Source organism: Serpula lacrymans (assembly GCF_000218685.1).
Source record: "Serpula lacrymans var. lacrymans S7.9 unplaced genomic scaffold SERLAscaffold_3, whole genome shotgun sequence".
NCBI lineage: Eukaryota > Fungi > Basidiomycota > Agaricomycetes > Boletales > Serpulaceae > Serpula > Serpula lacrymans.
Window position 1 is genome coordinate 784,962 of NW_006763292.1, and position 12,071 is coordinate 797,032.

The following is a 12,071-nucleotide window of genomic DNA, read 5'->3' on the forward strand; positions in this document are numbered from 1 at the left end:
AAAGATATTTGCATACCTTGTCAACAAAGTACTAACACAACTCCTTTGATACTCTGCCATATAAGAAGTACACTCAAGGAGCTCTTTATAAAGCTCGAGAACACAGCGCCTGGCCTGTTTCAAATTGAAGATTATATCCCACATCAGCCTCTTCTGCTGTACTCTCTTCTTTAAAAACCAAGCCTCTTGTGTTCTTAACCTGCGACTGCAGCGCCCCATGACAAGCCTAGAAAAGGCTCTATAAAATGCTTGCAGATAATACTTGTGGGAAATAAGTTTCCGAGCCACACTAAGCACCTGATAGACATGGGAGATATCAGCACAAAAAGACCGAGGTAAGAGAACAAGTCTGGACGAGCGCAGAGCTATGAGATGGCCAGGGCGCTGTTTGTTCTTTTGAACTCGTGAAGACATGATTCCGCTGAGTAAAGGTTTTGAATTGAGTGAATCTGGAAAAGAGTCAGATATATCAGTTTTGGTCAAGAACAGAACAGAGTCGGAACACGAACCATAGCTTCACTTTACCTGTACCGCCACAATTGGGATGGCAATGTCGGAAATGCAGCTGATTGCCAGAAGCCCTTGACATGACTGTACCGCCACATACTAAATCATTTACTGGCTCTGGACGCACAACAGAGAATGTCAGAGGCTGTGTGTGCACACATACACAGAAATTAAAACTATATCAGCATGACACAGACTATACATGTGCACTCACAATCTTCTCGTACCTGGATAAAGTAGCTGTGACACCGTGCACCCTGGCTGTAGAAAACGCTGTATCAAAGTTTGATTGTAAGAACAGAATGTAGCTATCCAACCAGAATGAATACACTGAGATTGCAAGAATAGTGAGCTGATAAATAAGATCATCTACGTGAGCGGAAGGTATATGCACCTTTATGAAAATGTATACACTGTTATGTATGTCTATAACAAAGCATAGTAGCTGTCCTCTTCTACAACTGAATCACAGGTGCATTCCCCTTCCTCCTGGAGTTCACAATCAGGATTTCCAACTTCAACTTCAAATTCAAACTCTTCTTCATTGTCTGAGTGTGAATGTTCCATTATGTCGCTGTCATTGTCCTCAATAACTTCTTTGTACTGAGTCTGATCTATCTGATTGTAATCTTGGTCCTCAACTTGTCCATCCTCTACTAAATGTTGGACTTGATCAATGGCCTGGCCTTGGTTTGGGGACAAATCCAAATCAAGATCCTCAGGTCCTTCGTCCACTGCCAATGCATTATTGTCTCTCATATTGACATTTCCAACCTGGAGGTTTTGATGACTGACTCCCTGGTGCGTGTATCTCACAAACATATCCCGATTGACAAAACTGGAATGAAGATGTGTGACAGAGCAGCGCCAATATCAAATGTGAATCAAAACTCACATATTTACATAAAATGCGGCCCAATCATTGCTCTCCCCGGCAAATCGTCCTGCTGAAGGGCCCTCTCGAAGTAAGTATGTGGAACGACCATCGGCAAAGGCTGGGATTAAGTGACAGGCTCAAACAACAAGCAATGGATTAAGGAAACCAAAGGCTCCTATTTCCTCCTGTGGGACGAATCCTACTTTAGGTAAAGAAGCTACCTTGGAGCCGTAGCGATGCTCCAAGTCCAGGCCTAACGAGCGGACCCATAGAAACTCCATGCATTGTGGACAATTGTCCTTGGAACCCAAGGACACGTGGAGAACCTGTGTATGAAACACTCCAAGAACACAGGCGTACCAATAAGAGTGTCCACCCCGCTTCATTTCCCTGGAAAAAACCATGACATTGCATTGAGTTCTTGGATTCACCAAATCATGCTCTTGATGCATGTTATATGTAGTATAGTTGATGCACAAGACCTTGCCTCAATAAATCTGATTGTTGAGAATACGTACATTATTCCAATCATTGTCTGTGTAGATATACTCATCACCATTATACGTACACTGCAAGATCCGAGAAAGAAGATGGTCCTTTAGTCTTGGTACGAAAGACTATTTGGGAAGAGTATAAGACAAAAAATGAGAACAGATGAGGCATATTTTACTCACTTAGACTGCTGGATCATTTAAAAATACAAGGAGGTGTTGGCTGATGAATTTAAAGAGATCAAGTGGAAAATTCTGCGAGATGGTAATATGATGGTGTTTATTGGTTGTAGTGAATGGCAGAGGATTGTTCTCTGAGAATGCTATGTGGTGCGGATGTCCAGTTTCCCCTCATGGCAAGATATCCTGCATGCGACGGATTTGAGTGTGGTGACGCTTAAGCTTAGATAACCTTATATTGACAGGTTTGATTTTTACATTTGAACCATAATACTTGGTGCAGTCATTACATCAACAGCTCATATTTGTATACTATAAGCCAACTCACAGCTTCATGTAGATTATACAGGTGGAATCATAGTAACACCATATTTTCCAATCTATTATATAGCTTTGTTGCCAACCGGTATATTGGATAGGTTTTACAGTGGCTATACATATCTCTAACAAGCAAAACCTTTTTGGTTCTGATATACAGTAAGTGAAAATGGATAGCAAGGGTGTCCGCACCAATAAAAAGAGCACATACACTTTCTTCAATTTCAGCATGAAAAGGTGGAAGAAGCTGTTGGACTTTTAGTGTATTTTGAGGCAAGATTGCAACATTTCCTTTAATATATGTCTGAGAAGTGGAAGAATCTCCCCGATTATTTTCCTTTGCAGAAAAAGATAGGACAGCTGAGTGGAGCGTGCTTGGGCAATTATCATAAGATCCATGATAGAACTTTCATAGGCTGCCTCTTGAACATTGTTTGGCAAAACATCATGGCTATAATACTGAAAGTTAGCCCAAGAATCAAGGGTTTGTTTACCCCGATCAACGAGGGAGTGCTTACATGTTGGACACATAAGAATGCCAGCTAACTAATGAGTGTTTTCCAATCCTTTATCATACAAAATAGCACCTTGGTACACATCCAGATCGTACGAAGTTGGAAGGGCATCAGGAAAAACCCTTTTGCTATAGTAGGTTGAGAGTTCAAATCCTGTTTGTGTTAATTTTTTTTTATCAGCCACACAACAATTTCCAACATCTATAAGAGCATTGAGCTATATGAGGCTCTATAGATGGCAGAGGTTCTATAAAAGGTTTGACCACTATAACAGCTTTATGAGTACTTATAGTGCTATAGAGCTCTATATAGCTACCCCCATTTTTCCTGATGGGTATGGAGAGGCAGAAATTGATTACACAGCAACTTGAGATCAAAGGATGCGGGATCAATAAGCTCCACTTTCTCAAACAGTTTACTTTGACCACACATAGCACATGGACATTGATTGTGAACAATGGTTGACAACAATGAATCCCACTCCTTAATGATGTTTGAGCAATCAGCAGTTGTGGAAAAGTAGGGAAAGACAGGGGAAGGATGATTGGTTGTTTGTTGTTCCTGAGCATGCAATTGAGTCGCTGCAGACTGTCTCAAGTGTTCCACATGATTATTTCTTGTACGGGAGGACTGGGTCTCAACATTGGCTTGAAAGTCAGGTGCTTGGCAACAGTCTGCTCCCCGATGATTGCATTTCAAATTGTGAAAGATAAATTTGGTCAAGTGAGCACAACAGTGATTACATTGATGCGTGAGAAGATGTTTCAACATGAACACCATAAGCACATGTAATATCACTTAAGTTGGCTGTTGTCAAATGTTGAAAATTGTCAAGAAGCTGAGAGACGTCTCGAAAGGAAGCAACGAGGATAGAACCCATAGGCCAAAGGTCTACCTCTCTGAAATTTTCATTGTGGTATACACCCATAAATTTGAAAGAGTGTTGCAAGCAATAAGTGGATACATAAGTCGCTGCAGCCTTTCCATCATCATCAGCAGTATCATTTTCTCTAATTGGCAGAAAAAGGTCTACAGACAACCACAACAACCAAAAGAGTAAACAATGACAAAAAGAAGGGGATTATAAGCAATAGAGAAGGGAAGACACAAAGTAGTACTCTTACCTAGTGAAGCGGTTGAGAAACGTTCACCATTTGAACTACTTGCAGGATGAGAAAACTGAGGAGAGCTTGCACCAACGATGGGGGATGAATTGGCATAGTTGGGAGACAAACTAACATTAGGGTTGGAAGCTGATGAAGGGGTCTGACCCATGTTACGCAATGAGAAGAGGAAGAGTGAAGGGGAGTCAAGAAATCTGTTGGTAACACAAAGGTAAGGATATTTACCTTGCAAGCATTTTTGTGAGCCAATATTATCTTGTCTATCTTTTGGAGCCACTTGTCTGTCAAACATATCATGCCTATCATCGTCCAATATCGAGTGTATGCCCAGATATAGTGCATAAGTGAGCAATCTTCAGGCAATAGTTACACAACATAGGAAAGTATATACTATATTATAATGTATCAACACGCTGTAAAGAGATGATAACAGTGAGAAGCATGTACCTTGAGTATATCAAGGAAGACCTGGTTATCTGCATACTCAACTGTAGTAATGTTTGTGAAATGCTTGAGATTTTGCCAATGCAAAATGTTCCGCATACTCAAAAAATGGGGTCATGTCAGTTGTAACCAGTTGACAATTGGAGAGACTTACTGTATTGCTAGCTGGCATTTGGTCCCATCTTCAGCTAAAACGCTGAGCAAGAGAGGCCAAAGATGCTTGCCCCATTAGCCTACATCAAGAAAACATGGTTTGGCTATAAGTGCTAAAAAGTGTGCACTACTTTGTATGTTCTGTTATTATAGCAAATATATTTGTCATATTAGTTCATATCCATTAGTACAATTAGTAGAAATTAGTTGCTCTATAGTATACTATAGCACACTATGTGGCTCTAAGTACTAAATAGTATGGTATTATACATAGCAAACTATAGCATACTAAATTGCTCTAAATCACAAATAATACTGTGCTATAGTATACTATATTGGTCTGAATGATAAATAGTGTAGTTTTATAGCAAATAAAGCCAACTAAAGCACAGTCACTACAATTGGTGCTATGTCAAAATTGTATAGGAGATTGGTAGGGCAGTATAGTCAACCCTGGCATCATTGTTGTTGGTGTTATGCTGAGGGGTAAAGGCTGAAGGAGAGATGCTGACATTGAGGGGATCTTCTAGGCATGGTCTGAGTGCCTCCTTCCATGGCAATCACAAGTGTCTTGTTGAAAATTGCTGAGAAAAAACATGAGCAACATGAGATAATGACAAAAAATGACTTACTTGAGATGGACACTGTCAAAGAGTCTGTCAGAATCCTTCAAGGACGTGCAATTGAAGGATAATTTGAGTAGGAAGTGTGGAAAATGAGAGCGGCAGCAGTGTGCGCAAGTGAGTAATAGTGAGGATGATCTGGTTGCGCATGAGCAATCCAGGGCCTACAAAATGGGGAGAACAGTGAGTATAACCTGAGGGGAGTAACAAAAACTCATCCTCACTTGTTGGACACCTGAGAAGCTTCCCAACTTCCCAAGGCACAATCACATTAACCCTGTTCAGTGCCCACCGAAGATCCAACCTGGCAACAAGCACTAACAGGTACACTGACCCACCTGCAGCTAGTTGCAGGTACTTCCAGCCAGCCTCTACCCACTGGTAGAATGTTTGCCCACTGGGGGCATCTTGGGATAGGCTGCACCCTAGTCCTATAGATGCTTTTGATGTTGCCAAAAGAACCAGCAGGGCTGACCAAGCTATAAAACAAGGTATTTAGATGTTAATACAGAATCAATGAAGAGCTCACCTATGCAATATTACAAACAGATGGATCCTACTCAACATCAACATGAAAGACACCCCAACCTCATGGCCAGTCAAACAGATGCACATATTGATTGTGGACTCAAGAGAAGCGCCGTTCCACATAACTTTGTTGGCAACCAAGGATGACTGTATTTGCTGGACCCAGGTTGCTGGGTTTTGGGAGATGGACTGGAAGTGAGCAGTGGAGAATGAGGTAATGATAGAGTCAGATAAAGCCAGGGAAGTATATGTATTTTCCCCAAGTCTCCATCTTTCCCCAGCAACTAACAGCACTCCGTTTCTAGGACACGCTCCAGCTGCAGGGTACGGGTGATACCGCAAATCATCCCGTGCTCTTTTTAAGGCAATCTTTAAACAGCTGCCGGTTTGATCTGCCTGGACCTGGCTATCAAGTTCTGACAAATTGTGCTGATAGGAGGGTTAGTAGGAGATGGGGGAAGACGAGGTGATGGTTGTCAATGCATGTTGCAGCCTGGTGATAATCTGTGAAAGGTGCACTGCAGTCTCTTCTTCAGCGTATTGCTAATGGCTGCTGGCACTTCTCAGACAGTGGAGTACAATGCCGAGTTTGTGCTGGGACAAGCTGATGGTGACATTGGTGAGACTGGCCATTTTTGAGGTTTGAGGTGTGAGCTAGCTTTTTGGCACTTGCATAGCTGTTCGGACTTGTAAGTCATGGATTTTGACCACATATTCAAGTTGCCACTTATGCCACTGTAGGCCAATTCAAACATGATCTATAATTTTGTTGATCATCACAAAAAAAATGGTTATTATTACGACTTAAAGGATTATCTTTACATGTTCCTTTCCGAGCAGCTCCAGAAACCACACAAAGTCCTAGATGTATCCTACCTTTTGAAACAATGGAAAAAAGGTGGCCAATTCCTTGAGGTGTTTTCCAGTGAGCTAGATTCTCATGCTATTGATACTGTGACATGGCATGCTCACGCTCACGCTCAGTCAAATACACCACAGCCAACTTACTCATCATCCCAGACCATGCAAGAATGGATCCTTGCCCAAGATACCAGGCTTTCTGACAGCCTGTCAAAGGAGACTGTGGCATCCATTGTTTCACCCTCCTGCATCTTTTGACAACATCATATTAGCTGGACACCCAGACGTGGATGCCTTATATGATAGGGCAAACACTGGTTGGGATGACACACACTTCTTGTCTGGAATTCCAATATGAGACCATTGTCTTCCACCATCCTCAACCCTTGTGCCATCTATCACACATCCGGAGACACTTATTCAGGACACAACCAAAGTCATTATGAGTGTTGCTGGAATTTTAGAGTTCGCAGAGTTGGCTGCCTTGTGCCTTGGAGGACCGTGCACATCATTGCCATGAAAACAGTTGGGGTAGAACTTGTGTGGTTTCCTGTGTATGTGAAATGCTGGATGGGATCATTGGTGTTTTACTTGGTAAACCAAGGATTATTTATGTTCATCGTATCACTTGTTAATATCTGGCTGCTTATATGAGATATGTCCTCATTCGTTGTGATGTTAGCAATGAAAATTCATGGCTTCGAGTCAAGGCTGCTTTTCCCCATTTTGCTTTCCCAGATTGGCCCATCAACATCAGTAATGACTGGTATCCACAGTGTCCTGGTGCCTTAGAAGATTGGGCAATGGCTGAAGATGTTCAATATGGAGACATGGTTAGGACCACAAAATCTTTTACAGTGAGTATTTAAAAACCAATTATATTAGAATCTTTACTGATATGTCCCAAATGTAGTGGACTTATCCTTACCAAGCTATAGGGAGGATTTTACAGCCTGAAGTACCACACAATTACATCCACAACTTGGAGTCCGTTTTCTGGATGCTATGGTTGATCATGATTGACTGTGAAGGTCTCTACTGTCAGCCAATTGACTGGGTTGAGAAAGAGAAGGAAACTGCTGCAGCAGATGTTGACAAAGCACCTGCATCATTAAAGCGCTCAGTATCTCAGAAGCAGAAAGGGAAGGAAATTGCGTTCTCAAAGCTCTCAGCATCTCAGGAGCCTCCAAAGTCATTGTCTCATCAGCATCACAGTACCTCTGATTACCAAGAGGATCTCCCTAGAAACAGTACTAAGGGAGGCATCTATCCCATCTCATCAGTCGCAACTTTCTTCCCACAGCAAACAAGACAATATTCCTGTCTGGGTCAAATGGGGGTGCCACACGCTTGACCCCAACACAGTAGCAATGGAAAATGTTATACTCTCACGCCTACACTTTATGGCATGCATCAACCCTTATTTCTGCAGGCATGTGTCTGTCAGGGCAGGGATGGTCAAGCTTTTCAGTGCATTCATGTGAAGTGAAACATTTAGTGGTGATTGAAACATGCTTTATAGTCCTCCCCCCAAGCATATTTCACACCAGGAGATGGTGGATATTGTGAAAGATATGAGGAATGGTATTGAGCCTGAGTTTGATAGGGTGGGAGTGTCTGTGGAGGTTATCACTTCTGGAAGAGAGAGTTACCAGTTGCAGCTCCAAGACGTGAAGAAACCATCTCTCTTGTCTTTGCCTGTCAACCATCACAGTCCCCCAGACCCACCCATATCTGGGCCCAGCAAGCCTTCAAGTAGAACTAAATGCACTTCAGATAGAAATGAAGGGGAGGGGCCTGTTAGCAAGCACCTGAGATCACCACGCACCCGTAGCAAGCAAAAAAAAGTAAAAGGAGGTACTTTTTTTTGTCTTTTATTTTACAATTATGAACAAATCCTGAACTGTGCCTATAGAATGTATTGCTATCAATCACAGTGTAGTCTGTAGCTTTACATGTAATCTTTAGGTTCATTGATATGTATTCAGACTGTTGTATTTTGGCTCACTAACCTTTGCCATTATTGTGCTTGTCACAAACACCCATCCATCTGATCCACAAGTAGGCACCTCTACTGCTTTTATATCCCTCTCTACATCTAGCATCTCATTTTGGTTGGCCTACAATCAGTACTTCAGGCTTTAAATCTTCAAGTTGAGCTCACATCTGCCCAGTCTGCAGAGGAGGATCCTACAATCTGTCTTGCTTGTCACAAAAAGCTTGAAGCTCCCCAGGGCCTGATATCCCATCTGTAACAACCAGGAGTTTGTATACTCTGGCACACAACTCAAACAGGCTATAGTGAAGTGAGTGGGAGTGGTTACTAATAAAACTGAGTGAAACTCAGCCGCTGCCTGAGAGGCTATAGAAACGACTTTATTATTTACCTAAGTGAAACTACAATAGATGTTAGTTTAAGGTGATCTCTAATAAATGTAATGTAATATACCTCAGCTGCTGCCTGAGAGGCTATAAAAACGACTGAGGTATTCCTATACTAAACCCCCTACTACTTATAGTCGGAGGTGCTACTTGCTACAGTATAATGACTCCTAGGAGAACAATGGTTACTCCATGGAGTGGTGGCTATGCTCCATGGAGAACAATGGCTGCTTTGGCAAAGACCGGGTTTATCCGGTTTTGTCAGTTACCCCTTATGATAGGACCAAGTTAGTTGTGGGTAAACAACAGGAGAACTCGCTGAGGAGTCTCCTTGATCTATTGGGGTATATATACTACTACAGGTTGTTTGTACATGTATACTGTACAGTTGATGGAGGCAGTGGCTGATGATGTCATGGGGCACAGCCCGTGTGACCAGCTCCACTGCATGAGATACTTGTATCTAAAAATAAGAAAAAAGCAGCACAGCGTGAGAAGTGGAGTTTGAACAATAATAGAAAGTGCCACATGGCACAGGGTGTGAAAACTACAAAAGAAAGTTGAAGAGGAGAATGAAATTTAAAGGTCTGAAAATTGTGTTATTGTGTTATTGTAACACCATCTGTCATGAGCAAGAAGCTGCAAGTGGTATAACAAAGGGAAGCTACAAAGTTTGACAATTCCAGGAGAACTTGATAGGGGCAATAATTCAAAGACAAGGGAAGTACCTAATATGTTACCTGATGAACTTAGACCTATGGATGAAGACCCAGAAGATGTGGTGGATAACTACTATGATCATCTCTATGACTTTATTCCCACAGAATCTGAGGAGAATATGGCTGGACCCTCAAAGCTTCCTGATGAAGATGATGAGGAGTGTATTGAGGTACCCCACCCTACTGCAGGCAAGGTGATTAGGATGGATAAAATGGTATATGAAAGATGGAGGAGAGAATTTGGAGCTGAGGATATAGATGGTGATATGGATATGGATTCAAATATGTCAGATAGATCAAGGAACATTTTTGCACCCTTTGCATCAGAGCTAGACTGGAGGGTTTCTTGCTAGGCTGTACAGGATGGAATAGGCCATATACTGATTTATCTATTTCAACCAAGGTGGCAGATAAATTACAGTGACTCCAAAAACCGTTGCAATGTTTGGCCTAAATGCAGTGTGCAAAAGGCACCGCCAACAGGTGTAGGAATTTTGCTCAGCTTTGGTGGGGTCGACAAAAGTACTTGGTCTTGGCTACAAGATTGGTTCCTAGGTCATGTGATTTGGCCCAGCGGTTGTGAAGATATTTCCATTTCAAAACAGCAATATCATTGCAACAGTTTTTTCACTTTTGGTATTAAGGGAGATATCTAGGGAATATCAGTAGTTGGTATAGCCTCCTTTTGCCTTGAGCACTGCTTGAATCCTCCTAGGCATGCTTTCATTTAAGTTACGACACTCTGCAACTGCTATTTTCTCCCACTCCACTTAAATCCTCTCCCACAACTCCTCCATCCCATTGGGAGGGTGTTTATACTCTGCAAGCCTCCTCTTGAGACAACCCCACCCATTTTCAATAGGATTAAGGTCAGGAGACTGTGTAAGCCACACCATAGTTCTAAATTCTTGCTCATCTAGCCACTCCTTGACCTTTTTGCAGGTATACTTGGGGTCATTGTTTTGCTGAAAAATGATGTCAGGAGGATTGAGACCATCATACTGCAGGGTGTTTAGCAGCTCATCCTTCAAAATCTGAAGGTAAAGGTCTTCATCCATCCTACAATCAATTTTAGCAGCATACCCAACTCCCTCCCAAGTCATACAGCCCCAGATCATCATGGAACATCCTCCAAACTTGAGAGTTCTCTGTACCAATCTATCACTGAGCCCCTCACCTGGCTTTTTCCACACCCACTTGTGTCCATCTGACCCCAGGTGATTGATTTTGGTCTCATCAGACCATACAATCTTCTTCCAATTCTCCACAGTCCAGTCCTTGTGAGCATGAGCAAATTCCAACCTAGTTTTACAATGCTTGGCAGAGAGAAGAGGGTGTTCCCGCTTGGCCACAGCCTTCATGCCAGTCTTTTTCAAGTGCTGGCAGACAGTGTTTGGGGAGAGAGGTTGGTTGATGATGTTGGTAAGAGCTTTGGTGATCTAGACAGCATTTTCTGCCTTGCGAGTGGAGATGAGATGCATGGAATGGCGGACATTGGCAGGAGAAAGCTTAGCTGGACAACCTCCAACAGACTGTTGGAGCTCAGAATACTCCTTGGAGAGAAGTTTAGAGATGGTAGAGACATGGACACCAGTGATAGAGGCAGTAAAGTGAGCAGTTTGACCTGCATCAAGGAGGTTAAGAATTCGGTTCTTTTGAGCAGGAGAGAGGGATTTCATGATGGTGGTGGTTGAGAATAAAGAAGTGTGTGAACTTTTTTAAACTCAGGAACAACATCTATACATGTATTTTTGTTTGTGGGACCAAAAAAAGTCAGATAATCTATCATATCATTGTATCTCTGCTTCCAACTCAAAAGTGAAAAAACTGTTGCAATAGTATTGCTGCTTTGAAATGAACATATCTTCATAGCTGCTGGGCCAAATCACATGACCTAGGAACCATTTTGTAGTTAAGACCAAGTACTTTTGTTGACCCCACCAAAGCTGAGCAAAGTTCCTACGCCTGTTGGCGGTGCACTTTGCGCACTGCGTTTAGGCCAAACATTGCAACGGTTTTTGGAGTCACTGTAGGTCTATCCTACCATAATATATATGGGCTCCATAAGCTGGTCAATTGTGTTCCAGAACATGCTACTTGGAAAACTAGAGAACTGTGGTTCAGGAATAGTCCCAAGCATAAGCATGTGGTTTATCATTGTGATTCTATTGAGGCTATCAAGTCCTTGCTAGGACATCCAGCTCATGCCAAGGATATTGTCTACAGGCCCAAGTGCATCTTCACCAATGCTTCAAAATCTCACAGGATTTACAATGAGATGTGGACTGGAGATTGGTGGAACACAGTATAGGCAGGTGGTATAAATCTAAATGTGTCATTTCAGATATT

The 12,071-nt window shown here is 42.3% G+C and overlaps 3 protein-coding genes across 3 annotated transcripts; 2 read left to right on the plus strand and 1 right to left on the minus strand.

Annotated features, from left to right (window-relative positions):
* Window positions 1-933: 933 nt before the first annotated feature.
* SERLADRAFT_434159 (uncharacterized protein) lies at window positions 934-1,665 on the minus strand (the record flags this gene model as incomplete). The annotated part of the gene is made up of 3 exons (XM_007314398.1): window positions 934-1,345; window positions 1,403-1,502; window positions 1,551-1,665. The coding sequence occupies 3 exons, from the start codon at window positions 1,663-1,665 to the stop codon at window positions 934-936; spliced, it is 627 nt and encodes a 208-aa protein (XP_007314460.1).
* Window positions 1,666-5,803: 4,138 nt separating this feature from the next.
* Window positions 5,804-8,563, plus strand: SERLADRAFT_405878 (uncharacterized protein; the record flags this gene model as incomplete). Its single annotated transcript, XM_007314399.1, has 11 exons — window positions 5,804-5,955; window positions 6,285-6,379; window positions 6,438-6,449; window positions 6,481-6,497; window positions 6,571-6,685; window positions 7,046-7,175; window positions 7,304-7,478; window positions 7,535-7,812; window positions 7,925-8,101; window positions 8,144-8,468; window positions 8,537-8,563. The coding sequence occupies 11 exons, from the start codon at window positions 5,804-5,806 to the stop codon at window positions 8,561-8,563; spliced, it is 1,503 nt and encodes a 500-aa protein (XP_007314461.1).
* Window positions 8,564-9,736: 1,173 nt separating this feature from the next.
* On the plus strand, window positions 9,737-10,075 carry SERLADRAFT_434161 (uncharacterized protein; the record flags this gene model as incomplete). Its single annotated transcript, XM_007314400.1, has 1 exon — window positions 9,737-10,075. The coding sequence occupies one exon, from the start codon at window positions 9,737-9,739 to the stop codon at window positions 10,073-10,075; it is 339 nt and encodes a 112-aa protein (XP_007314462.1).
* Window positions 10,076-12,071: the final 1,996 nt, after the last annotated feature.